Raw genomic sequence first — 27,447 nt, 5'->3', positions numbered from 1 at the left:
CGTGGGTATGACAAAGTAACCTCGTCCCTTTTAGTGTCACCACACCTGTCCTTGGTCCTGACGTGGGAATCCCTCCCTCTGGGATATGACAAAGAAAGCTCGTCCCTTTTAGTGTCACCACATCTGTCCTTGGTCCTGACGTGGGAATCCCTCCGTCTCCAACTAGGATATGATAAAGTAACCTCGTCCCTTTTAGTGTCACCACATCTGTACTTGGTCCTGACGTGGGAATCCCTCCGTCTCCAACTAGGATATGACAAAGTAACCTCGTCCTTTTTAGTGTCACCACATCTGTACTTGGTCCTAACAGGGAAATCCCTCCGTCTCCCTCTAGGATATGACAAAGTAACCTCGTCCCTTTTAGTGTCACCACATCTGTACTTGGTCCTGACGTGGGAATCCCTCCCTCTGGGATATGACAAAGAAAGCTCGTCCCTTTTAGTGTCACCACATCTGTCCTTGGTCCTGACGTGGGAATCCCTCCGTCTCCAACTAGGATATGACAAAGTAACCTCGTCCCTTTTAGTGTCACCACATCTGTACTTGGTCCTGACGTGGGAATCCCTCCGTCTCCAACTAGGATATGACAAAGTAACCTCGTCCTTTTTAGTGTCACCACATCTGTACTTGGTCCTAACAGGGAAATCGTCTCCCTCTAGGATATGACAAAGTAACCTCGTCCCTTTTAGTGTCACCACATCTGTACTTGGTCCTCCTTGGGAATCCCTGACTAGGATATGACAAAGTAACCTCGTCCCTTTTAGTGTCACCACATCTGTACTTGGTCCTGACCCCTCCGTCTCCAACTAGGATATGACAAAGTAACCTCGTCCTTTTTAGTGTCACCACATCTGTACTTGGTCCTAACAGGGAAATCCCTCCGTCTCCCTCTAGGATATGACAAAGTAACCTCGTCCCTTTTAGTGTCACCACATCTGTACTTGGTCCTGACGTGGGAATCCCTCCGTCTCAAACTAGGATATGACAAAGTAACCTCGTCCCTTTTAGTGTCACCACATCTGTACTTGGTCCTGGCGTGGAAATCCCTCCGTCTCCAACTAGGATATGACAAAGTAACCTCGTCCTTTTTAGTGTCACCACATCTGTACTTGGTCCTAACAGGGAAATCCCTCCGTCTCCCCCTAGGATATGACAAAGTAACCTCGTCCCTTTTAGTGTCACCACATCTGTACTTAGTCCTGACGTGGAATCCCTCCGTCTCCAACTAGGATATGACAAAGTAACCTCGTCCCTTTTAGTGTCACCACATCTGTACTTGGTCCTGACGTGGGAATCCCTCCGTCTCAAACTAGGATATGACAAAGTAACCTCGTCCCTTTTAGTGTCACCACATCTGTACTTGGTCCTGACGTGGGAATCCCTCCGTCTCCAACTAGGATATGACAAAGTAACCTCGTCCTTTTTAGTGTCACCACATCTGTACTTGGTCCTAACAGGGAAATCCCTCCGTCTCCCTCTAGGATATGACAAAGTAACCTCGTCCCTTTTAGTGTCACCACATCTGTACTTGGTCCTGACGTGGGAATCCCTCCGTCTTTCTCTAGGATATGACAAAGTAACCTCGACCCTTTTAGTGTCACCACATCTGTCCTTGGTCCTAACAAGGAAATCCCTCCGTCTCCCCCTAGGATATGACAAAGAAAGCTCGTCCCTTTTAGTGTCACCACATCTGTACTTGGTCCTGACATTGGAATCCCTCCGTCTCCCTCTGGGATATGACAAAGTAACCTCGTCCCTTTTAGTGTCACCACATCTGTACTTGGTCCTGACGTGGGAATCCCTCCGTCTTTCTCTAGGATATGACAAAGTAACCTCGTCCCTTTTAGTGTCACCACATCTGTACTTGGTCCTGACGTGGAATCCCTCCGTCTTTCTCTAGGATATGACAAAGTAACCTCGTCCCTTTTAGTGTCACCACATCTGTACTTGGTCCTGGCGTGGGAATCCCTCCCTCTCAAACTAGGATATGACAAAGTAACCTCGTCCCTTTTAGTGTCACCACATCTGTACTTGGTCCTGACGTGGGAATCCCTCCGTCTCCAACTAGGATATGACAAAGTAACCTCGTCCTTTTTAGTGTCACCACATCTGTACTTGGTCCTAACAGGGAAATCCCTCCGTCTCCCTCTAGGATATGACAAAGTAACCTCGTCCCTTTTAGTGTCACCACATCTGTACTTGGTCCTGACGTGGGAATCCCTCCGTCTCCAACTAGGATATGACAAAGTAACCACGACCCTTTTAGTGTCACCACATCTGTCCTTGGTCCTAACAAGGAAATCCCTCCGTCTCCATCGTGGGTATGACAAAGAAAGCTCGTCCTTTTTAGTGTCACCACACCTGTACTTGGTTATAACAGGGAAATCCCTCCGTCTTTCTCTAGGATATGACAAAGTAACCTCGTCCCTTTTAGTGTCACCACATCTGTCCTTGGTCCTGACGTGGGAATCCCTCGTCCCTTTTAGTGTCACCACATCTGTACTTGGTTATAACAAGAGAATTATTATCTTTGTTTATTTCATTCTCTTTACAAGATTTCGATGTGCTTACAACAGTCCGCAAAGAATACAAAAAATGAAAAAGATGAACACTTTGAAAGAATAATGAAATTCATCACCTATATGATTTGTATCAATTCCTTGTCATTTCACAAACACGCCTCAAATCTCTTTCATTTTCTTTTTAATATAGCAAAGAATTTTAAAAATTACAGTCATTATTTATAAATTTTGTATCAAACTGTTATGGAAGAATTTAAGATATCACTATTATATATTTCCGAAAATTGATCGCGTGCTGCTTAACATTAAAGTTTACGTATTGTGGGTTCACATTATCTCGAAGGCCATACATCAGACCTCATTCATTCAAAGTATTTTGTATGAAACTTCATGATGGGCTTGCAGTTGTTATCTTGGTTTAATTTTTTACCTTATGATAACTTATATAAATAAATTCAACTTTTCTGTCTTTTTTTCTAAACATAATACATAGCAATTGAGGTTTTTAAAAAATGTTTTAGCGTCATGGAAGGAACAGATCGACGAGAATACAGTACCTAATTTGTTCACACGTTCATTAGCTACATTTGTGGTTGAGAAAATGCTTCTATTAACAAATCTACTTTTGGAAACTTTGTTTAATCAACACCTAATTTCCAGCGTCCGTGATTATCGCTAAACAGAGAAACCTCATTTTGTGAATTGGACAATTTGAGAATTCCATAACGTTATCTACATACAGAAGAATAGACACAAACCTCGTTATCTCGAAATCGGTGGGGGTCACGCGGAAAATTCGAGATAGCGTAGTGTTCGATATAAAGGAGTTGTAATGTTTTGTGTAAAGCCTTATCAAGGCCTGATAAAACTGATGCTTCGAATGAAACAGTCTTCGAGTTATTCGAGTTCGAGATAACGAGGGTCCCCTGTAGTTCGAGTTTTCATTTTTGGAATTATTAATGAGACATTCCACGCCTTGCATATTATTTTAGGCTAAACAATCTCCAGCGTCTTTTAGACACAATCTAATAAGAAAAGTTTCCCCTTGTTCATCCTCACTTATAGTCGGCGATAACAAGCAATAACAGACACAGTCTGAATACTCTGGAAAGTAAAACAATTTCTTTCAATGTCAGAATTATTTCATCTAAAAGATAACTTGACAACAGCCATGAAACCCACTGAAGATTTTTTGTTTGAACGTATAAGTGCGAACAGCCGAAGTTATACGAATACTCGAATATTTTTTATCCGTAAAAAAGACTATAAAACTGTGGAGAGAGAATATAATCACATTTCATCAAAACTGGGACAATTGCACTCTGAAAGTTTAACCGAGGTTTTCTTCGATTGTCCACTTTTTTATGAAATAATGGAAAGTATTGTTTTATGAAGGCAAATCCGAACCAATTATAACCAGTTTCATATTAGTCATACATCTCCCTATGAGATATGACAAAGACACTTGTGACCCAGATTCTACCCAATATCTGTACCACCTTAAATCTTATACTATAAAGTGACTATTATGAATAGGCATTTTTTCCCAAAATTTGTTGACAAATAACTACATGTGTTATACAACCTTAACTTCTCTACTTCAATACCAAACGTGCAGTGGTCAAAACTGAGTAGCATTGTAGTTTTGTGAAAGCGTTACAATGGCGGGCATGCAATTTTCTTCCGCCTTTTTGAAACAGCTCGTGAATCAAGTTGCTCAAATGTTAAGCTGATAACACACATGTAATGTATCCACTGCCAAGAGTTCGTGTTTTGTGAGTGTAGTGTTGTTTATAAACTTCGTTTTAGTGGTTTTAAATCCTTTATCAAACATGTTTTTGTTAACGCCGTGGCAGGAGGAATGGAGTAGACAATGGAATATACTAATAATATATTGCACTCCGTAAAAGCTATCATCGTTGAATGGTCTCCATGCTGTACACAACCACCGAGACGAAGTTGTCCTTTCCCATCTTTCTATGGGCCATACACATTCATATTGAAAGGCGAAGATAATCCTCGGTGCATAGGATGTGATGAGCCGTTCATCGTTAAACATTTTTATAGGACTGCATTGACCTCAAGCTCTGTCTACTCGAGATTTTTTTATCCTAACGTTACAAGTCTAAAGACCCTTTTTTGAATTTTGTAAAATTCTAGGTTATCTGAAAGATACTGGTCTATATTATAGACTAGGATTTACCAGTTTAATCTTATGTGATGATATAACCTTTTACCTTTTTCTGTTTGGTGTTTTTCCCATTTTGGATCGTTGTGTGTTTCACCGGTTGATGGCCTTAATGACCTTTTATATATTGACAGGCCGTTAAGACTGTAATGATAATAATAAGTTACGAAATCCAGTGGACGTCACGTGGTTTTATACAATTATATGATAAAATAAATTCTATTTTCACCCAATTAATAGATTTACTTATACGTGAAGTACAATTAACTGAGTAGCATAGGGCTAAATAAAAACCTGTAAGCTGATGCCACCCTTAATTTTCTACCCATTGTACTCTATGTATTGAAAACGTTACCAATCGTCATGACACAAGGTCCTACAAAACAGTCAACTAGCCCCACAGAATGTGGTCGTATATATATATATACATATATATATTGATTATGCATAATAACTGTTAAAGTCACTGGCTCTAATGTCTGTGTAGTTTAATTGTAAGAACGAACGTATTGTAAATTACTAATCGGGTAAATACAAAGGTGTGATCGTAAATCCTCGACATTCACAAGTTTAGTCATGTGTACAGTGGAAAGCAGTTGTTGACATGCAATGTTGAATGAAAACAACAACCTCAACGCATGCGCAAGTGGACTTGTTTACAACTCTGTTCGGTTCGTCACGTGACTTCTACCAATATGGCTACTGAGATGTGCCCCGTCCTTGGGGTTTTAAGTAAACATTGTTTCGACAACACAGGAATACAGGCATATATAATCTTATCGTGATTAGGACAGAGGGAAGTATTCGGATATTCGTTTGATTTCTTTTATCTCCGATTGTCGTTAAGTTTCCTCAATAAGACATCAACACCCAAGCTTGATCAGTGGGGCACCTGCAATGCTGTGTATTTATCCCGTCTGTTATTGACTAACATGAATACACTGTACCTCTCCACTTAAATCTGGCGTAATGGTGTGATCAGATGGATTGCAGTTGTGGCATTAAAGTGTCCATGAATCTAAAGATTATAAATATGTCTTAGTTCACATGATGCGGTTGTGACGGACTGACCATGAACTTGATCAGCCACGGGAAGGTGGGGCTCACCCACACGCAAACATGCCACATGTTTAGAGATGAGCTCTGAAGGAGTGAAGAACTACTGAAAACGAGATATGGATTCGGCCTCAAGAATGTCCCTTGTGTTCGAGCGGCCAGGGTCGGACATAAAAAAGGCCGGTTACCTCAAAAAGTTAAAGGTAAGCTGGCGTACTGCGATTAAACGTACCTGATGACCTTTCACTTCACGCAGTCACCTAAAAGTTAAATGTTCTAAACACCGTTGTGTACCCACGTGGACTTAACTAAACAATAGCCGACTACTGTGGGATAAATGGTAGATGCTGATTTGATTGTAACACTTGCGATCTCAATCTTTTTCATTCTTATCTACTTAATTCTTGTCATCATTTATTTCCACTGCTTGTCTCTCTTTACACACATCGTCAAACGACCATGGCTGTTGGTGTCCCTTGTAACATCCACCCTCTTATATGACTGTCTGTATGTGTCCCTCTTTACACCTGTTCTCATATGACCCTGGTTGTTGATGTCCCTCTGATATCCGTTCTGATTTGACCCTGGTTGGTGTTTTCCCTTGTAACACCCATCCTCAAATGGCCCTGGCTGTTGGTGTCTCTGTAATATCCATCCTGAATTGGCCCTGATTGTTGGTGCCCCTTTAATATCCGTCCTCAAATGACCCTTGTTGGTGGTTTCCCTTTTAACACACATCCTCAAATGACCCTGGTTGTTGATATCCCTCAAATATCCATCCTCAAATGGCCCTGACTGTTGGTGTCCCTCTGATATCTATCCTGAAATGGCCCTGGCTGTTGGTGTCTCTCTAGTATCCATCCTGAAATGGCCCTGGCTGTTGGTGTCCCTGTAATATCCGTTCTGATTTGACCCTGGTTGGTGTTTTCCCTTGTAACACCCATCCTGAAATGGCCCTGGCTGTTGGTGTCCCTCTAATATCTATCCTGAAATGGCCCTGATTGTTGGTGTCCCTCTAATATCTATCCTGAAATGGCCCTGGCTGTTGGTGTCCCTGTAATATCCATCCTGAAATGTCCCTGGCTGTTGGTGTCCTTGTAATATCCATCCTGAAATGGCCCTGGCTGTTGGTGTCCCTGTAATATCCATCCTGAAATGGCCCTGATTGTTGGTGTCACTGTAATATCCATCCTGAAATGGCCCTGATTGTTGGTGTCCCTGTAATATCCATCCTGAAATGGCCCTGATTGTTGGTGTCACTGTAATATCTGTCCTCAAATGGCCCTGATTGCTGGTGTCACTGTAATATCCATCCTGAAATGGCCCTGATTGTTGGTGTCACTGTAATATCTGTCCTCAAATGGCCCTGATTGCTGGTGTCACTGTAATATCCATCCTGAAATGGCCCTGATTGTTGGTGTCACTGTAATATCTGTCCTCAAATGGCCCTGATTGCTGGTGTCACTGTAATATCCATCCTGAAATGGCCCTGATTGTTGGTGTCACTGTAATATCTGTCCTCAAATGGCCCTGATTGTTGGTGTCACTGTAATATCTGTCCTCAAATGGCCCTGATTGCTGGTGTCACTGTAATATCCATCCTGAAATGGCCCTGATTGTTGGTGTCCCTGTAATATCCATCCTGAAATGGCCCTGATTGTTGGTGTCACTGTAATATCTGTCCTCAAATGGCCCTGATTGCTGGTGTCACTGTAATATCCATCCTGAAATGGCCCTGATTGCTGGTGTCACTGTAATATCCATCCTGAAATGGCCCTGATTGTTGGTGTCACTGTAATATCTGTCCTCAAATGGCCCTGATTGCTGGTGTCACTGTAATATCCATCCTGAAATGGCCCTGATTGTTGGTGTCACTGTAATATCTGTCCTCAAATGACCCTTGTTGGTGTCACTGTAATATCCATCCTGAAATGGCCCTGACTGTTGGTGTCCCTGTAATATCCATCCTCAAATGGCCCTGATTGTTGGTCATAGAAAAAAAATTTTACTAACTCAGTAGATGGGATAATCATACAAGAAATCAAGAATCAACACTTGATCAGATAATGATGTTGACGATCAGTAGTGTGGTAGTCAAGTTCTGTAGGAAATTCCCCTAACTATAGTTAGTTGTCCATCAGTAGTGTGGGTAGTCAAGTTCTGTAGGAAATTCCCCTAACTATAGTTAGTTGTCCATCAGTAGTGTGGTAGTCAAGTTCTGTAGGAAATTCCCCTAACTATAGTTAGTTGTCCATCAATAGTGTGGGTAGTCAAGTTCTGTAGGAAATTCCCCTAACTACAGTTAGTTGTCCATCAGTAGTGTGGGTAGTAAAGTTCTGTAGGAAATTCCCCTAACTATAGTTAGTTGTCCATCAGTAGTGTGGTAGTCAAGTTCTGTAGGAAATTCCCCTAACTATAGTTAGTTGTCCATCAATAGTGGTGTAGTCAAGTTCTGTAGGAAATTCCCCTAACTGCAGTTAGTTGTCCATCAGTAGTGTGGTAGTCAAGTTCTGTAGGAAATTCCCCTAACTATAGTTAGTTGTCCATCAATAGTGTGGGTAGTGAAGTTCTGTAGGAAATTCCCCTAACTATAGTTAGTTGTTCATCAGTAGTGTGGTAGTCAAGTTCTGTAGGAAATTCCCCTAACTACAGTTAGTTGTCCATCAGTAGTGTGGTAGTCAAGTTCTGTAGGAAATTCCCCTAACTATAGTTAGTTGTCCATCAGTAGTGTGGTAGTCAAGTTCTGTAGGAAATTCCCCTAACTATAGTTAGTTGTCCATCAATAGTGTGGTAGTCAAGTTCTGTAGGAAATTCCCCTAACTATAATGAGTTGTCCATCAATAGTGTGGGTAATGAAGTTCTGTAGGAAATTCCCCTAACTATAGTTAGTTGTCCATCAGTAGTGTGGTAGTCAAGTTCTGTAGGAAATTCCCCTAACTATAGTTAGTTGTCCATCAATAGTGTGGTAGTCAAGTTCTGTAGGAAATTCCCCTAACTATAGTGAGTTGTCCATCAATAGTGTGGGTAGTGAAGTTCTGTAGGAAATTCCCCTAACTATAGTTAGTTGTCCATCAATAGTGTGGGTAGTGAAGTTCTGTAGGAAATTCCCCTAACTATAGTTAGTTGTCCATCGATAGTGTGGTAGTCAAGTTCTGTAGGAAATGCCCCTAACTATAGTTAGTTGTCCATCAGTAGTGTGGTAGTCAAGTTCTGTAGGAAATTCCCCTAACTATAGTTAGTTGTCCATCAATAGTGTGGTAGTGAAGTTCTGTAGGAAATTCCCCTAACTATAGTTAGTTGTCTATCAGTAGTGTGGTAGTCAAGTTCTGTAGGAAATTCCCCTAACTATAGTTAGTTGTCCATCAATAGTGTGGTAGTCAAGTTCTGTAGGAAATTCCCCTAACTATAGTTAGTTGTCCATCAATAGTGTGGGTAGTGAAGTTCTGTAGGAAATTCCCCTAACTATAGTGAGTTGTCCATCAATAGTGTGGGTAGTGAAGTTCTGTAGGAAATTCCCCTAACTATAGTTAGTTGTCCATCAATAGTGTGGGTAGTGAAGTTCTGTAGGAAATTCCCCTAACTATAGTTAGTTGTCCATCAATAGTGTGGTAGTCAAGTTCTACAGGAAATTCCCCTAACTATAGTTAGTTGTCCATCAATAGTGTGGTAGTCAAGTTCTGTAGGAAATGCCCCTTACTATAGTTAGTTGTCCATCAATAGTGTGGTAGTCAAGTTCTGTAGGAAATTCCCCTAACTATAGTGAGTTGTCCATCAATAGTGTGGGTAGTGAAGTTCTGTAGGAAATTCCCCTAACTATAGTTAGTTGTCCATCAATAGTGTGGGTAGTGAAGTTCTGTAGGAAATTCCCCTAACTATAGTTAGTTGTCCATCAGTAGTGTGGTAGTCAAGTTCTGTAGGAAATTCCCCTAACTATAGTTAGTTGTCCATCAATAGTGGTGTAGTCAAGTTCTGTAGGAAATTCCCCTAACTATAGTTAGTTGTCCATCAGTAGTGTGGTAGTCAAGTTCTGTAGGAAATTCCCCTAACTATAGTTAGTTGTCCATCAGTAGTGTGGTAGTCAAGTTCTGTAGGAAATTCCCCTAACTATAGTTAGTTGTCCATCAGTAGTGTGGTAGTCAAGTTCTGTAGGAAATTCCCCTAACTATAGTTAGTTGTCCATCAGTAGTGTGGGTAGTAAAGTTCTGTAGGAAATTCCCCTAACTATAGTTAGTTGTCCATCAGTAGTGTGGTAGTCAAGTTCTGTAGGAAATTCCCCTAACTAGGATATCAAATAACATTGAGTAATGATTATTTAAATCTATTTGATCGACACTAGCTTTATCTATTATTCTGTGGTCTTCCTGCTGTTTAGCAGTTAGAACACAACCAAACCACTCTACTTTTATGAATGGTCGTTGTTAGTATATTTAAGCTATGTGATAGGTAGTCTGCTGAATTTTCTTTCATGCAGTGAGTTGTGTGATGATTAATCCTTATAAGGTTTTTGTGTTACATCTTTAAAAATGAAAAAAAGGATTTTATAGACTTGTTTATTTAGTGATGGAATGACAATCAGATATGATGGATTATCTGATACATCAGTTGATGATAATTTTCCATAAATTATCGCTACCTCAGTATGTTTTATTTAAGTTTTATATATTATAAAATTATCCAAAAAAATTCATATTACACATATTGAAGTTCCAATTGACAATGACATTCATTTTTATGCAAATTCTAGGTAAGTACGATAATTCAGCTTAAAGTAATGAAGAAAACATGACATTACCATGAATATGGAACACACAGCTGATTATGTAATTGATTATAGGAAAGCCTATCTGATTATAACTGATTATTGATTATGGATTTTGACCGATTTCTTATCACTGGACTCTTTTATCAAAGAAATAAATTTCCTGCTGACTATATTTTATCTTCTCAGACTATGAAGAAGAAATTCTTCCTGATGCGGTCAACAAGCAGTAGTGGACCGGCAAGGTTTGAGTATTACGATAGCGAAAAAAAGTTCCGTAATGGTCAACCACCTAAACGTGTTATACATCTACATACATGTTTCAACATCAACAAAAAGTCGGATACACGTGTGAAAAATGTCATTGCCCTGTACACGCGAGATGACTGCTTCTCGGTCATCGCAGAAAATACAATGGAGCAAGATCATTGGTTGGAATATTTGTTGGAGTACCAAACAGAGTATTCAGATGGTGTTACTGTATCGCCCAGGATACATTTTGGTGAGTTTCCTGAACTATTGGTGGGAGTCTGGCCCGCATTGTTTTGTAGTTAAAGAGTAGAATCTGTTGTGTACTCAGGATTTATTCACTGGTCAGCTGTGGTGACCAGACATTTTGTGGAGTTACAAATTGTTTCATTGAGTGGTCAGTTCTTGTGATGAGTGGTCAGTTGTTGTGTGGAGCGGTCATTTGTTATTTTTAATGGTCAATTGTTGTGAGGAGTGGTCATTTGTCATGTTTAATGGTCAATTGTTGTATGGAGTGGTCATTTGTCATGTTTACTGGTCATTTGTTGTGAGGAGCGGTCATTTGTCATGTTTAATGGTCAGTTGTTGTGAGGAGTGGTCATTTGTCATGTTTAATGGTCAATTGTTGTGTGGAGTGGTCACTTGTCATGTTTACTGGTCAATTGTTGTGTGGAGTGGTCATTTGTCATGTTTAATGGTCAGTTGTTGTGAGGAGTGGTCATTTGTCATGTTTAATGATCAATTGTTGTGAGGAGTGGTCATTTGTCATGTTTAATGGTCAATTGTTGTGTGGAGTGGTCATTTGTCATGTTTACTGGTCAATTGTTGTGTGGAGCGGTCATTTGTCTTGTTTCATGGTCAATTGTTGTGAGGAGTGGTCATTTGTCATGTTTAATGGTCAATTGTTGTGTGGAGTGGTCATTTGTCATGTTTAATGGTCAATTGTAGTGTGGAGCGGTCATTTGTTATGTTTAATGGTCAATTGTTGTGTGGAGCAGTCATTTGGCATGTTTAATGGTCTTTTGTTGTGTGGAGTGGTCAGTTGTCGTGATGATTGACCAGTTGTAGTGTAGAGTGGTCAGTTGTTGTGTGGAGTGGTCAGTTGTAGTGTTGAGTGGTCAGTTGTTGTGTGGAGTGGTCAGTTGTTGTGATGATTGACCAGTTGTAGTGTTGAGTGGTCAATTGTTGTGTGGAGTGGTCAGTTGTAGTGTTGAGTGGTCAGTTGTTGTGTGGAGTGGTCAGTTGTTGTGATGATTGACCAGTTGTAGTGTTGAGTGGTCAATTGTTGTGTGGAGTGGTCAGATGTTGTGTGGAGTGGTCAGTTGTTGTGTGGAGTGGTCAGATGTTGTGTGGAGTGGTCAGTTGTAGTGTTGAGTGGTCAGTTGTTGTGTGGAGTGGTCAGTTGTTGTGTGGAGTGGTCAGTTGTAGTGTTGAGTGGTCAGTTGTAGTGTTGAGTGGTCAGTTGTTGTGTGGAGTGGTCAGTTATTGTATTGTATGATCAGTTGTTGCATTGCGTGGTTGTTTGTTGTCTTTAATGGTCGTTTGTTCTGATTAGAGGTCAATTATGCATGATTGATCAGTTGACTTCTTAAGTGGTCAGTTGTGTTGATAAGTCAATTGTTGTATTGAGTGGTCAGTTGTTGTGTGGAGTAATCAGTTATGGTGTGTGACTTGTCAGTGTATGTTGCTCCACCAAGTTTTCACTGCTTTAATTCATTGATATTATTACAAAGATAAAATCAACATGTGAGTTTGCTAACATTACATACAAAACACAATTATGTGAATTCAGGTTCAGGAGTTTTCACATGGCAGTATACATCTCTATAGATTGAATGCACCTGATAATTTGCTAGATGTGGTTTTGAGTCAGCAATAAACAACATTCCAATAACTTCATTTTTTTACATTCTATCATTACCGATTTTAAAAAGACTGTTTTACAGTGTTACATTACTCTACATGTTTTGCATATTATTTGGTTACCTGCAATCGTCTTTCCATTTTTTCTACAGATTATGTATGGCAGGTGACAATCAAACAGCGGGGTCTTGGGTACACTATCTCAGGAATGAGTGGCACATATCGCATGTGTCTGTCAACAAATGACATCTGTCTCATCAGAAACAACTCGGATGTATTCGAGTTCACCTTTCAGGTAAAACACGGAGTAATTATAAATTGTAAATTAAGTACTTTTTATGGGTATATGCTTATTGTAAAATGTTTAACTTTGAATTACACTGAATACTTACTTTAAAAAAATTCATAAATATTTAGAAAGTAAGGACATTCCTATAAAAGAAGTGAAAATTCAATTATCCCTTACTTATGTCCTTATTTATTACTAGAGAAGAAAGAAATGAAAATTGCCATGATGAAATCAAAGGCTTTATTGAAAAGAGGAAATTTGCCTATAAATAGATGGGTTCTCTCTAAGACTGGTCCATCTTGGAACATACAATGTCTCTGGAAATGAAAAGAATCCTATAGATTCATAACGTTTTTATAGATAGCAATCTTGGAACTAAATGTAATCATCAGACTTTTCTTATTTACATTTTGTGCATACATGAAGAATGATACCTATTTTTGTTTGTCGTGTTTACAAATCGTATAAAATACTATAGTAAAATCTGACTATTTAACCTTTCTAAAGCATCGGAACTGGAAAAAAATTACCTGCTTCTGTAAGTAACGGCACCATTGTACCTATGTCACCTACAATTTTTTTTTTGTCAAGTATCAGAGGGTGTGGTCATTCCGATGGATACTTCTTCATGGATGTTGGACGGTCAGCCCCAACTGGTGAAGGAGAGCTTTGGATTCAGGTAGAGGATACAGTCATTGCCAAGAGTATGCATGATGTTATTTTAAGGTAAGTCTTTCCGTAGTTCAAAGTCTTCTTGATATTTTCAAATTGTCATAGATTTTGAATTGATGGCGTTGGTAAAATTTATGTGTCATTAGTTACCATGGCAACATCAGAAAGACAAAGGCCTTGTATAGTTACTCTATTATATCAGCTGTAACATGTTTTTGACTGTTGGCAGTTCGTTTTTCATTAAGACTTTTTAACTTGAGATGGAAAGGTCTCTCCTGAACTTAAGTAATTGTCATGGTTAAAATATTGTCATTGAGTAAGTTCTAATAACTTAAATACATTTCTTTGTGTGTTAATGAGTAACAATCATTCACCTGCAGTACAATAACATTTCTGTAAAGCTGGGTTTTGTATGGTTTAAATTTCTGATCAGAAGCTAACAGGGCAGATGTTTTGTATGAAGGTCTTATTGTTTTCTACTTTTCATTTTATTTCATCCTTGAAAAGTGAAAAATTAAACCCCCCAAAAATGAATAAAATTTGGAGTTTCCTGTCTTTTTAAATTTTGTGATATTTCATGTGTTCTTGTCCACAGTGCTATGAAAACCTCTTCCAGTAGTGATCAGAGCCATTTCCGACAGCGCAGCAGTACAAATACCTCAACTATCAACCGCCCGAGGGACAACAGTCATGATTTCAATGGACAGGCGGCACTGAGGCCTCGGACAGGAAGTGAAGGTCAACGAACCCAAGGACAAGGCAGTCCACGCCGACGGCCGATGTCATCCATGGTGTATAGACCTTCCAATACAACCATGGACAACGCTGCTCCACAGATTGTTTCGGGACAAAATTCTTTCCAGTAAGATATCGAATCAATTTCATAAGTCCTCAGAATTTAAGATTTGTTTTATTTCACACTGCTTCATCTCATTCTCTTATGCTCTCTGATATTTTTGTAGGTAAAACATTTTCCTGTAATGAAACTATAATGATTGTAATCTCTGAACTTTTATAAAAGTTTTTAACTGTTCATGTTAGAGGATTTGAGTTTAGCAAATTCTGGAATTTCTTGTAAGATTTGGAAAGTTTTCACAATTGATCAAATGAAAACCTATAAAAAGGCAGTAATATTACATCACTTCTTCGGAAAACACTGGAAGAATGAAGTGATACATATATGAGTTAGATAGAGATGTAGTCAATTTCAAAACAAAGATAGAGATAATCCTCATTTATCTGAATGAAAAAGGAAAATAAAAAAATTAATGAATGGAATTTGTGTTTCAGTTATTAGATTATTAAAGGGATAATTTGATTATTGCAGCCCTCATTCATTTGATGTTGCCTCACAGCCACCTTTCTATGAGAATCAGTGCATGGCACATGCACCTCTGAGTTTTCCTACTCAGCCAGGTCACCAAGGTCATCGTGTCCGTTCAGACAGTGCTGGGTCACATGGGTCACGATGTAGCCAGCTGGCATTGTCACCTGACACGTCTATATATGGGTCCAGCCCAGGCGATCAGTTGTAAGTCTTGTAATTCAATTCTAGCCCAAGTTTCATCAATCTTTCTTCTCTTAAGGAAATCTTAACGCACATAAAAAAAGCTTGAAGTAAGCTAAGAAAAAAAATGAATTAAAAGACGTTTCCTTATGTACTGCTTTCTTATGACTAATTTTAAGGTAAAGTCAAAGTTAAGCAAAATTCATGAAACTGTATGAGTCGCTTTGAGAAAGGGAGATACATGTCAATGTAAGGTCCCATATTTATCTTACAATGGGGCCAACACAGTTTGATTCTAAAAGTAACAGGTGGGCTTATTACCAGACATTTGTTTATTGTCAGATAAACCTGGTAATTAAGATAAGTCTTATTGAACTAGGTATTTCTTGTGAATAATTTGATGGAACTTTCAAAATTTGACTTTTAACTTCTCGTAGTCCAAAATGGAAATAAGTGCTTGCGAAAAATTTCTCTTGGAATCTGATGTTTTAACTAAATTACAATACCCATTTAACATTGCAAACAGTCTGATGTAATAGTGTTTTATTTCCACCAAGAAATTTTATTAAAATTTATTGAATACTGTGCATGTGATATATAAATGTCTTGATGTCAATTTTTGTAACCTTTTTATTCTGTAGTAAAGAAATCAATGTGATTGGTTTATACATTAGGTCACATCGTTCCATGACCCCGGATTCGATGCGTCCACCAATCACAGAGGAGTCGTCTTACTTTGACATGTCTCCGGGGGCGGGCGTGAGATCCACCACACCCTCACCACCACATCCATTTGTAACGGACAGAATTGGTAAGATACCATTTCTGGTAATAATAGAGAGCGAAAAGTATTTTGATAATTACAATGTTAACATCCTGATGTAAAGATCTTGTTCACTATTTACATTGTACTAATTTAGTGATAATATTTTGTACCTGTCAAAATTTTTCACAATAAATCCACATCTATTTTACAAATATATTTTAAGTTTAAATGATGGTAATTGATAAGTCCATTTGATTCCTTATCGGAAATAATTTGAGGATGAGATTTATAAAACCTACGGAGTTAATTTATGAATGAATACCTCTTTTTGTAGGCTCTGATGCAATCATGATTTCTGGGGGCAACAAGCATGAGGGATACATTGAGATGAAACCAAGCAGTTCGTTAGGAAGCAGTGTTGGAGGAAGTGATACAGGCTATATGGACATGGCTATAAACCTACCCCAGGAAAAAGGTAATACCCAAGGTCATAAGGTCACTGCACAGGTCACAAGGTCATCACACAGGTTATAAGGTCACCACACAGGTCATAAAGTCACCACACAGGTCATAAGGTCATTTCAGGTCATAAGGTCATCTCAGGTCATATGGTCACCACAGAGGTTACAAGGTCATCACACAGGTCAAAAGGTCACCACATAGGTCATCACACAGGTCATAAAGTCACCACACAGGTCATAAGGTCACCACACAGGTCATAAGGACACAAAACAATGCAGAGAAAGAATGCATTTCTTTGGAATGATATTTTATTAGTATTTAAATAATAACTTTTTTATGAAAAATTAAATAGCTTAAAAAAATCCACAACTTTTAATCTTGCAAATGATTCCCATAATGATGTTGGAGAAACGTTTTGTGACAGATTTTATGGGTGTCAGTGGCTTAATGTGTTATTAAGGTCATGTTATTTGGTGAAAAATGTTTAACTGAAGGCCAAGTTTTGATGAAATCAATCAGGTGGCACTACAAAACCTTTCTTGAAGTTATGAATGGTTACATAATACAATGGCAAGGTATTTTATACAAATCTGGAAAAGACAACGTAAGATTATCTGAAAACAGCTAACCTCTAATGTTATGACTCGGTTTTATTTGGATCCTGAATTTATGATTTGGTGAAAGAAAACTAAGTATGGCAAAACTTTTGATGCAAGAATTTTTGATATTGGTGTGAACACTGGATGAATTACCTCCCTTCACTAATTACTGTAAGATCTGTAATTTTTGTGGTGGATTTATTTCTGTTAAATTTGTGGGTGGTCTATATCCATGAATTTATATGTCCAGGAAATGATAAATATATTAAAATTGACAGGGATTATAATATAAGTGAATTTTTTAGCGAAAATTCATCCATGCTAATTTTTGGAAAACCACAAAATATGAACCCCACTTAGATATTCAATTTTACAATATTATTTTTTCTCATCATTTCTTCCTTTATTTTTTCTTGATGTTTTTTTAAATGTAAAATTTAATATTCAAATGTTCAAATTTTGAATTCCCAAGCCAATATTCAAATTCCTCGTCAAGATTATGTAAAGCATGACATAATGTTGTAGGAGGAATGGACAACTCCTATATGATGATGGGTCACCATGGAAACCGACAATCATCCATGTCGGTTCCAATTCCACAACGTGGTCCTAAAGAGCCTGGGTACATGGATATGAACATGACGCCAACTAGTCAGCCTCTCCCCACAGTCAAGGAAGGCGGAAGTAAGTTACTGTACATTATAACAAATAAGTTGCAACCGTTTTAGTTCTGTCAATGTCTTATTGGAATATATATGAAAAAACTGGGGTTTAACTTCCTGTAGTGAAAAGTGTCTTATTTCCCCAAAGTAAGCAAAATCAGGAATATCGTCCCAATTTCTGAGCAAATATTACTAAATTGTCCAAACATGCACAGACACAGGCAGTTGTAAGACATTTGTAGAGAAAAAGTTTCTTAAGATTTGTTATTCATTAAGACTGAAAACTCATCAAAGTGACTTAATATTTGTCATTCCTTAAAACTAAAAACTCATCAAAGTGACTTAATATTTGTCATTCCTTAAAACTGAAAACTCATCAAAGTGACTTGATATTTGTCATTCCTCAAGACTAAAAACTCATCAAAGTGACTTAATATTTGTCATTCCTTAAAACTGAAAACTCATCAAAGTGACTTAATATTTGTCATTCCTTAAAACTGAAAACTCATCAAAGTGACTTATGAAAGTGACTTAATATTTGTCATTCCTTAAGACTGAAAACTCATCAAAGTGACTTAATATTTGTCATTCCTTAAGACTAAAAACTCATCAAAGTGACTTAATATTTGTCATTCATAAAGACTAAAAACTCATTAAAAACTTTTTAATTTCATCATTTAGAACTGCACTTGGTATTTTAATAAACAGATGCTATCTTGGTATTGAAAGGAGCTCTTATTGACTTTTTACAAATTTGAAATCCCTGACAAAGTAAATTAAATCTTCAGAATTAAAAGCACAATCTTATATCTTACATAATTTTGCATCACTGGTGTCAAGAAATGTTAACCACACTTTAACATTTTACTTTTTTCTAGCTCAACCCTATAATGATTGGTTGTTGTTTTTTTCCAAACATTTCCTTGTCACACTATCTTCGACCTTAATGTACATTGGATTATAGTATAGTCAAAACAGTACATTGATTCCGTACCGTCCCGCTCACTATGAATATCAGTGAATGTATGCTCCACACTGGTCATTTGTCTGGTGAAAGTGACGGCGTAGTCATTGAAACACTACAGTCTAATCTTCTGCTTGTCTTGTTATAAGAATTATTATTCAATTAATTGTTTTTACTGTATATGGTTGTAAATTTACTACAGGTCCAGCAAAGCCAACTTGTCCTGTTTTCAATAAACATTCATATTTTAAATGTTCCCTTTGAAATTTGTTGTCATTGGGAAATTCTAGACAGAAATTTGTGTCAATGAAGAAATCACCTGTAAGACTAAATAATAACACTGATGATGTTGATATCTCTGTTTAAAGGTGGTGAGAGTTATCTTCCCATGACTCCAACAGGCATTAGTCCAAGATCAGCTGCAGATCTGAAGCCAGCCAAGGTTGTAAGTTATCTGTCGGATGACTCAATGTCTGGTGAGTTCCCCAAAAGAGCTTATTCCCTAGGCAGTCGACCAGCTAGCAAGATGATGCATCGACACACTCATGTCACAGAACCCTCTGTTCCACTTAATCTGAAAGTCACAGACAATGGCCGCAGTTCCAGTGCTCCACATCTCATAGTTCAGAAAATTAAGAATCAGGCTGCAGCCTATATGCCTATGGACGCCTCTTCAAACAGTGCATCAATCAAATCTGATGATTCAGATTCCTTTATGGAGCTGGATTTTTATCGTCCGCGCACTGCAAGTGAAAGTTATGGGTATAGACCACGAGCATCAAGTTTTGGAAAAATGTACAATGCGCAAGGTCATAGACCAAGGTCATCCAGTTATGGTCATAGTTCTCGTGGGGGTAAACAGATGGGATCCTTTGAATCTGTACGTACAACTTCAAAAGAATTATTACATAAGCGATCGTTTGAATCCCTTGGCAGGTTTTCCACCACATCTTCGAAAGCTTCTTCTTCAGAGTCGCTGCGTAAACTAGAAACATCTTCCAAGTCTTCACAGCAGTCAGATTATGTTGATATGAACATGAATCGAAACTCTGAAAATAGTGGATACATAGATATGTCAATTGGAGGTCAAGGCCAAAGTGCAGGCTCGAAATGTAGTGGTACATCGCGTAGTTCATCCTCACAGAGTTTAAGTTCGTCACCAGCTATAAGTGGCTTTATTAGCCCTAGTCGACCGGAGAAATCCTCACCAGACATCAAAATTATCAAAGCATCTGGTCATGTTGTACAAAAACCGATGGGATTTGTTCCATCGCATCATACAGGAAGCACCACGCATGGAACTGAGGGAATTCCAAGCCAAGCAGCTCTCTTCAGTCCAGTGGCTTTTAATTCAGGATCGGGTGGATCACGCAGTCCTTCGGTCAAAGGTCGTAGTCCAGCAAGTTCTGGTAGGGAATCGGAGGAAGAGAGTTATGTCCCTTACCAGCCAGCTTCCTCTGACAAAGTTGACAGTAATTTAAAAGGATCTAGTGGCAGAGACTCCTCAGGTTCTGACTCGGGGAGATTTTCTCTGAAGAAAAAGAAACATAAAAGTGACAAAAGTGAAAAGAAATCTTCAGATAAAAAAGAGAAGAAAGAAAAAGAAAGCTCTGAGAGTAAAAAGTTAGGGAGAATAAGTCCAAAAGATGGAAAACAAAGCCCGAAGTCAGAATCCAAATTTCAAAAGACAACAAGTGTTCAAGATGATGTTTACCTGGTGTATGAACCTGGAATGACACTGTCTGAAGAAAGTGATAAACCAGCAGAGTTTTCCAGGGCAGTGAAGAAGCCTGAATCAGTCCCCTCATACACATCTAAATCTGCTCCAGTTGTACTCTCTCCTAGTAGTGATTACATGGACTTCGAGCCGGAGGTTTCCTCGGACAAAAATGTGATCAAGTGTAGCCAATCAGATGTCAAGAAAAGTAAAGACTCCAGTCAAAAATCTTCTCCAAGTTCTAAGTCTGAGAATAAAGAATCGGTTGTTTTCTCGTTAGGAAGCATGGAGGATTATATGACTCATGCTCCATTAACATCTGGGGAAAATCAACGAGAGACATGTGACAATTCTCTAGCCAATCAGGATCAAGAGAAAACACCGACCAATCCAGGAGGAGTGGCAGGGGAGTCGTATCAGTATATGGAGTTTGATCCATCTACTCATCAGATCGAGGAAAGTGAAGCAGATGTTAAAAATCCTACCCGTGTCCGATCCTACATTGCTGAAAAATCTATGGAAAAAGATTGTATTGAAGATAACTCTAACCAAAGCATTGCCAAAAGTCAAATTGTTCAAGGTCAGTCTGATAAATTTAGCATTAGTAGCAAGGTCAGTGAAGAAAGTGATATATCAGGTTCTGGGTCAAGCAAGACTGTTTCAAAATCTTCAAATGAACAGCCAAACTCAACAAAAGTGGCAATAAAGCACGCTAGCATTAATAAACCTGAAAGTAACACTACAGATAAACCAAAATGTGATAGTCCAAAAACTAGGTCAGGAAAACTGGTAAAATCTAATGACAAACCTGTGGAAAGACGTCTAGAAATTAAGTCGCTGGCTACATCAGTACTTCCTGTCCACGAAGAGGAAGATGATGATGGATATGTGGGTTTAAATTTCAGTAACTCTAGAAAATCTGTAGATGATCCAGTGGAGGAGTTGATCGAGTCGGATGTGGACAACCTTCGTCCTTTACCTGTGCGTAGTGAGATATGCGACATTGAGGGGTCACTTTCCAAGGTAACGATAAAACGTCTTGTGTCTTTATCAGGACTTGACGACAGTAAATCAGATGATGGAACAGAAAGACAACCTCATAATCGAAAGGCCAGTACTTCAACAATCGGGCAATATAACCAGAAATTGGCAGCAAATGTTAGAATGTCGCCAGTGCGGAAGGGGAGTGTGTCTTCACTAGGTGATGAAGCAACCAATGGAAAGAAAGAAGAGGGGTCATGTGACTCAATGGAAGGGCAAACAAACAGTGCTGCAGGGAATGGACAAAGTCCAATGGGTTCGGAACTCCACAAACAAAAGAGTATGCCATGCATGACTCTGCCGGTTGCTGACGAGGCACCTGCTCAATGTGCTGCTATTAGCACGAATAGTTTCTTTAACAATCCAAGGAGTAGGCATAGTTGTTCAGACCTCACTGGGGCATATGAACAAATGACTTACCCATCGGGGAATAATTTAGAATCTGGCCACCAACAGTCATCCTCACAGCAGCAGCTGACGCCCCCAGGTTGTACACAGTTACATTATGCTTCATTGGACTTAGGATCGTCAGAGACCGTTGATAGCAACGATCCAAAATCCCCTCGAATAAAAAGTCGACATTCTTCTGCTGATGAACCAGGAGCTTGTCCGACATTATCATATGCTCAAATAGATTTTAAAAAGTCAGAAAATCTGAAGAGTGCTAGTAACAAAGACGTGTCATTTCCTTTTGATTGATGAAGGTTTGAATTAGGTGTGAAATAAGTGTGAATGATCATGTGTTAGTGTTGGTACATCGTTCCTTGCAAGAAGATGCTGATGTATCCTAAACGGCCAGTTAAATGATTAATCCGTTAATGCACGATTGACTCGTGTGGAAGACATATTGAATATATACTTGTCTTAAAACTTTCTATTTCTGAGATTGGGTTCTTAATGAGATTTCCTGGAAATAAACATTTAAAGCAAAAATATGTATATCCCAGTGACTCGGCGTCCATTGCCAGATATATATTATAACTATCTGTTTATATATGTGAACTACTATGTTAGGGTTCTATGCCAGGTCCCTGTAACATATATAAAGCAGATGTTCGGTGCAGTGATTATTTGTTTCCCGATGAATTAAATTACGTAAGTTATAGATATTTGCTATTGAATTCAAGTATGGGAAATACAAATGAAATGGTTCCAAACTTCTATAAATTTAAAAAGTTGTTCATCTTAGAAAACTTTGAATATAGTATTAGTTAGATTTCAGTTGATTGATGGAATAATTAATTCATTTTGTGCCCAACTTGGTTATTAGCTGTGTTTGTATGAGATGACAAGAAATAGTGCTGTATGAAGTTGCATGAAGACTTTGTTCCTGAATTTCTTATTTGTACATGATTGATTGTTAAAGTTTTGCTTGGCATGGAATAATTGTACAGCATTGTATTTATTGTATTTGCTACGTATGAAATACGTACAAGATATGATATGATTTCTGATTACTATAGTATTGCCTTTGATATAAATGTAAACTAAATCTTACTACTAGCCAATTCTAGCCAAAATTTCATGTGAAAAGTTTGAATATAAGTTCCTTTAAGGAACTGATTATTTTATGATATTGAAGTAAGAACTTCATTTTTCACAAGGTGTCATTGCCTTTTTTGTCAAATATTGAATTTTGATAAACTAATTTACCAGAATTTATGAAATATAGATAGATCACATTTTTAGTGGGTGAAAGAATTTATCATCCTGGCTAAAATAGGAACACAAAAAGTAAACAGAAATTTGTTTAATCAAATAAATTCAGTTTTTATAAATAAATGAAAAATCAGCTTATTAAATAGTATTAAATGTTAATTGTACATTAGTCTTTAAAATTGAGATACATATGTTCAAAGGAGAGTTTCATGCAATAAAGGAACCAAACTTGATGACTGATATTGGACAATACATTTACCTGTATCTATAATTTGTTTGAATGATACCAGTCATATTGAAGTAGAAAATTGGTGTAATGTGTATTAAATGTAACACTGTAATTAATGTGTCTGCAACATTTTTAAGGAGTGAAGTTGTACAATTGTAAACCACTGGTTATGGAAATTTTGATTACCTCCCCTTGGTAAACATATGACCAGTCTATGAACTGTCGTGTGACTCCAGCATTTTTTTCTTGATTAAAATCCAAAATCAGGTTGACCTAGCAACACAGAGCCCTAGACAACACAATTTAGCAATACATATAGCTATTGTACCTAGACAGGTCATTGATACTGTATTCACAATAATAAACACACTTCCGTGCTATAAGCCCCTATCCGGCTTCAATTTTTCTCCTTGGAAGGAGTATAAGGTTGTTGCTTCACTTATCAACAAACATATGTAGAATATTCAAACATTCAACTCTTTCCCTTCCATATACCCTTCCAAAAAGTGATATGGCTTAAGTCCTAGACTCTGCATTTATCTTTCTGCTTCAGTTTAATTTTTCTTCCTTTTTTTTTTTCATTTTTAATTGAAATTGTTTTTTCTACTTCCAAAATGAAAAGCCTAAACACAATTCCTGCAGAAACTTTTCCCTCTCAATAGTACGTATAAGTGTGCAAATCATTTTGAGTGGAGCATTGTATATTAGAATTTAGCACTATCCAAATTTGCGATGAAACTGCTGAAGTGTGATTGCTGCTAATGAAGAAAGACAACTGAACATTTCTTGATTGGAAATATCCTTAATTCTTTTATTTATTTAACTAGTATTCACTATAATGCTTGATAAATTAATTGTACATATTACCTATTTGCTAAATCCAAAAAATGCCACAATCATTTCGACATAAGCTTTAATGTATATACAAATGCTGTTTTCATTTTTCGTGAAATGTATAGCATGTTAAGGGTTTGTTAAAGGTGTGAAATAAGACGATGTTATTGATTGGCGAGTCCTGTTACCAGTAGGCTGTTGAGTTGTTTATTTTTGTCGCTATGTTTTTCTGTGATTATTTCTGTAAACTCTTTTGTCAGTCAGTTGTGTTTTCTTCAGGAAGTTGGTTAGGAGGAGGATACGTTCCGTATTTTGAACCTTACAGCATTGTATATATCTATTAAAATCGGGCCCCTGTTTCAGAAATATTCTGTAACTTTTGGCAGTTCCTTTGATTATAAAAAATCTTCCCACAGAGAACCACTTTGGAAATAATAGTGACCTTGTGCTGTCAACCAACTGTCTTCCTTTCGCAGTTTGCTTTCTCAAATTTGTGCTATTGAAGGGGAAAAAAAGGAGGGGGGGGGAGTTTATCATTGCAAATTAGACAGATTGGTTGCCATTAATTTCAATAAAAATAAAAGTTATTTGTTGCAAGCATTTTGCTATGCAGACATCTCAAATGTGAGAAGATTTTTGTAAGATAGCGTGATAAGGGTACAGTTGTTATTCAGTATTATGGTTTCCCTAATGCAAAGATCTTCATTGAACAAAACAACCGTTAATCAGGGGGTTTTGGTGATTGTAAGCTTAGCTATACAACATCTGATTTTAATCGTACTGACTCAATGCATTTAACATCACATTCTTGTCAGAAAAAAAGATGATAATGAATAGATGAATCAGAGTAATAATGGGAAAATATATTTAAATTTTTTTTCCTCAAAATTTTTATATACCTCTGTTACAAACTTCTATCTGTACTGCAGGGAAGTATTACGCTGTTGGTAGCCAAGATGACATACAGCCGTTCCTTTTTATACAAAGATTTTGTTTTAACTGTTGTTTTTAAACTCATTTCAAGCAATAAGGTTGTCAATGTATTTTAATTCTATTATATTTTGTTTTTTCTACCATTTTTTAAAAATATTTATAATGGTCTTAATCTGTGTTGTAATTTTGTATCAGTTTCCTTCTGCGATTAATCTGCATCAGTTATATGATAAAGTTGGAACATATTTTACAAGGTTTTACAAAACCTTTTAAAATTTAGCGGTGAGACTATAGTATTGTCAGATTAAGTAAAGCTCCGATACTTTGTTCAAATACATACATGATTTTTTTTCAGTAAAAACAGTTGTTTTGTATGGTGAAAGTTGTAACCCTTTCAATTCTTGTGTTTCTGCAATATGGGTCATTAGGTTTCCTATTGTATACAATTTACTTATATTTTTGTTAGATCTATATCACCTTATTGTTGATGTACACATAAAACAGGGACTTTATACTTAATCCTGTCCGATGTGTCTTACAAATACCTGTACTTACATAAAAACATGTTCTACATTTAGACCCATGGTTTTGGAAGTTTTATCGAGTCCATTTGGTCACAAAACCCATGTGTATATATACTAATTAAATGCACTTTTCATAGCTACATAATATCATATTTTAAGATAGTGACCCATGCATCGGAAATATGTATCAGATCTCTTAGTCAACCGAACACTTTTCATATGTATTTCATGAGACATGGATGCTTGTGTTGGGAATTGAGCTTTGTACACACAAACACAGGGACTTAGACACTAAAAATACTGACAGCAGAGATTTTGTGACACATTACTGTTTATACAAGTGATATTGTCAGCCAACAGTTTAACACAGGTACCAGTCAAAATTGATTTTCTGAGGAGCTATGTAGAAATTATCATACAATTATACAAACTATATTTGCCAGACAATAAGCCCATGTCTGGTAATAAACCCGTTCTATGACTTTTAAGTAGATTTACTAACATCTACTATTTTATTGTCCTGTCACAATCTCTGACTTTGAGTCAGAAGTGAAGTGGTTGCCCTCAAGTTTATTACAGGGTAAGTTCAGTATTGTACTTCTAAATATCTCAGCAATTCTGTAGGAAAATCTATTTGTGACAGGTACCTGTGAGTTGGTATAGTATATGGGTCTAAAATTAGACCAACTGTTATTTTTTCCTTCACCAATGTGAATATTGTGTCTGTTCAGTTCGAATGCAGACTATAACTTAAAGAAAAGAATGATGTACTTTTACTGTGATTAGAAGTCAGGTTTCCATATTTACGGGTTTACCTACTGGTCAGACAAGCTCTGTTTACACTTTTTATGTAGCTTTATTCCAGATCCTGAGAAGGAATGTAATTATTTGCCAATTTAGGTATACAGTGAAGAAAAATCTTCACCATACATTGGAAGCATTTTGAAAATGATTGCAAATGAGCTAAAATGTTGTCAGGTGTTTGACGTTTGTGTGTTTATTACATAGTGATTTATCCTTCATTTTGTAATTTTTTTTTTCGTGTGTTGTAATAAGAGTCAGTTTAAATTATTTGAATCGATCAATTAGAGCATTACTTGATCATAACCACAGGGACCTGGAATGAATTCTTTTTCCTATGGTTCAGGTTAGGTTGGGAAATCATACCAAGTCCTTGTATCCATAAATGTGCTATAGTGAAATATTTGATCATGTTCAGCACTGAATTCATTTGACCTTTCACCTTTATTTGACCTTAACCTTTCACCTTATCACTGCTTAACATTTAAATCACAATAAAAATGTCATCAGATTTTAAATACTGTTTTATCAATCTCTCCCACAGTGGATTGTGGTCTCCAACACATCACATTGCACTTTTGGAAAGACTGGAGTTTTATAGCTACTTTTACAAACGTCTTTGGAACAAAGATTATATGATCAATGTCATCACAGCTCTTGTGTAATATATAAGAAGTCAAACTGTATCATTTCAATTTGTGCAGGAGATACTGGTGGTGACCCAAGGACATATAAATCACATTTAAAAGTAATGTTGGCATTTTTTTGGATGTGAAATGTCGCCTTGTTAAAAGTTGTTAAAACAGTTTTGTTAATTATAATTGTTGTTGTGACCACAAAGATGTAGTCGGCTGTCACTTTTTGATTTATTTTCTGTGCTCCAGTATGTTATTCTAGTGGTGTTATGTAATTTGGCCAGGAATCCAGATTTTGGCCGTGCCTTATATTTCAGTCAAGTTTTAGTGCCCTCTGTTATCTGAGAAGAATAGATATAATATGATGGCACTTACTGCAAGTTTTTGAAAACTGCGGTTTTAGTGTTCAGAAGAGAAAATGTCATGTTAATGTTGACGATGTATATTCGGTGAACACCTTTGAATGCGGGTGCATTATTATGTTACAGAGAGAATGAATAAAGGCTATATACCTGA

The 27,447-nt window shown here is 37.4% G+C and overlaps 1 protein-coding gene across 1 annotated transcript; it reads left to right on the top strand.

Annotated features, from left to right (window-relative positions):
* Positions 1-5,681: 5,681 nt before the first annotated feature.
* On the top strand, positions 5,682-27,447 carry LOC132547134 (uncharacterized). The gene is made up of 10 exons (XM_060210889.1): positions 5,682-5,969; positions 10,715-11,027; positions 12,790-12,932; positions 13,510-13,652; positions 14,194-14,460; positions 14,926-15,129; positions 15,780-15,916; positions 16,206-16,346; positions 17,458-17,616; positions 18,927-27,447. Exons 1-10 carry the CDS (start codon positions 5,886-5,888, stop codon positions 22,013-22,015), a joined length of 4,680 nt encoding a protein of 1,559 aa, XP_060066872.1. The 5' UTR covers positions 5,682-5,885; the 3' UTR covers positions 22,016-27,447.

Source organism: Ylistrum balloti, unplaced genomic scaffold (assembly GCF_031769215.1).
Source record: "Ylistrum balloti isolate Yb309-2 unplaced genomic scaffold, AGI_CSIRO_Ybal_v1 Utg369934, whole genome shotgun sequence".
NCBI classification, from domain to species: domain Eukaryota; kingdom Metazoa; phylum Mollusca; class Bivalvia; order Pectinida; family Pectinidae; genus Ylistrum; species Ylistrum balloti.
Note: the sequence above shows the minus strand (reverse complement) of the source record. Positions and strands in the feature narration are given on the sequence as shown.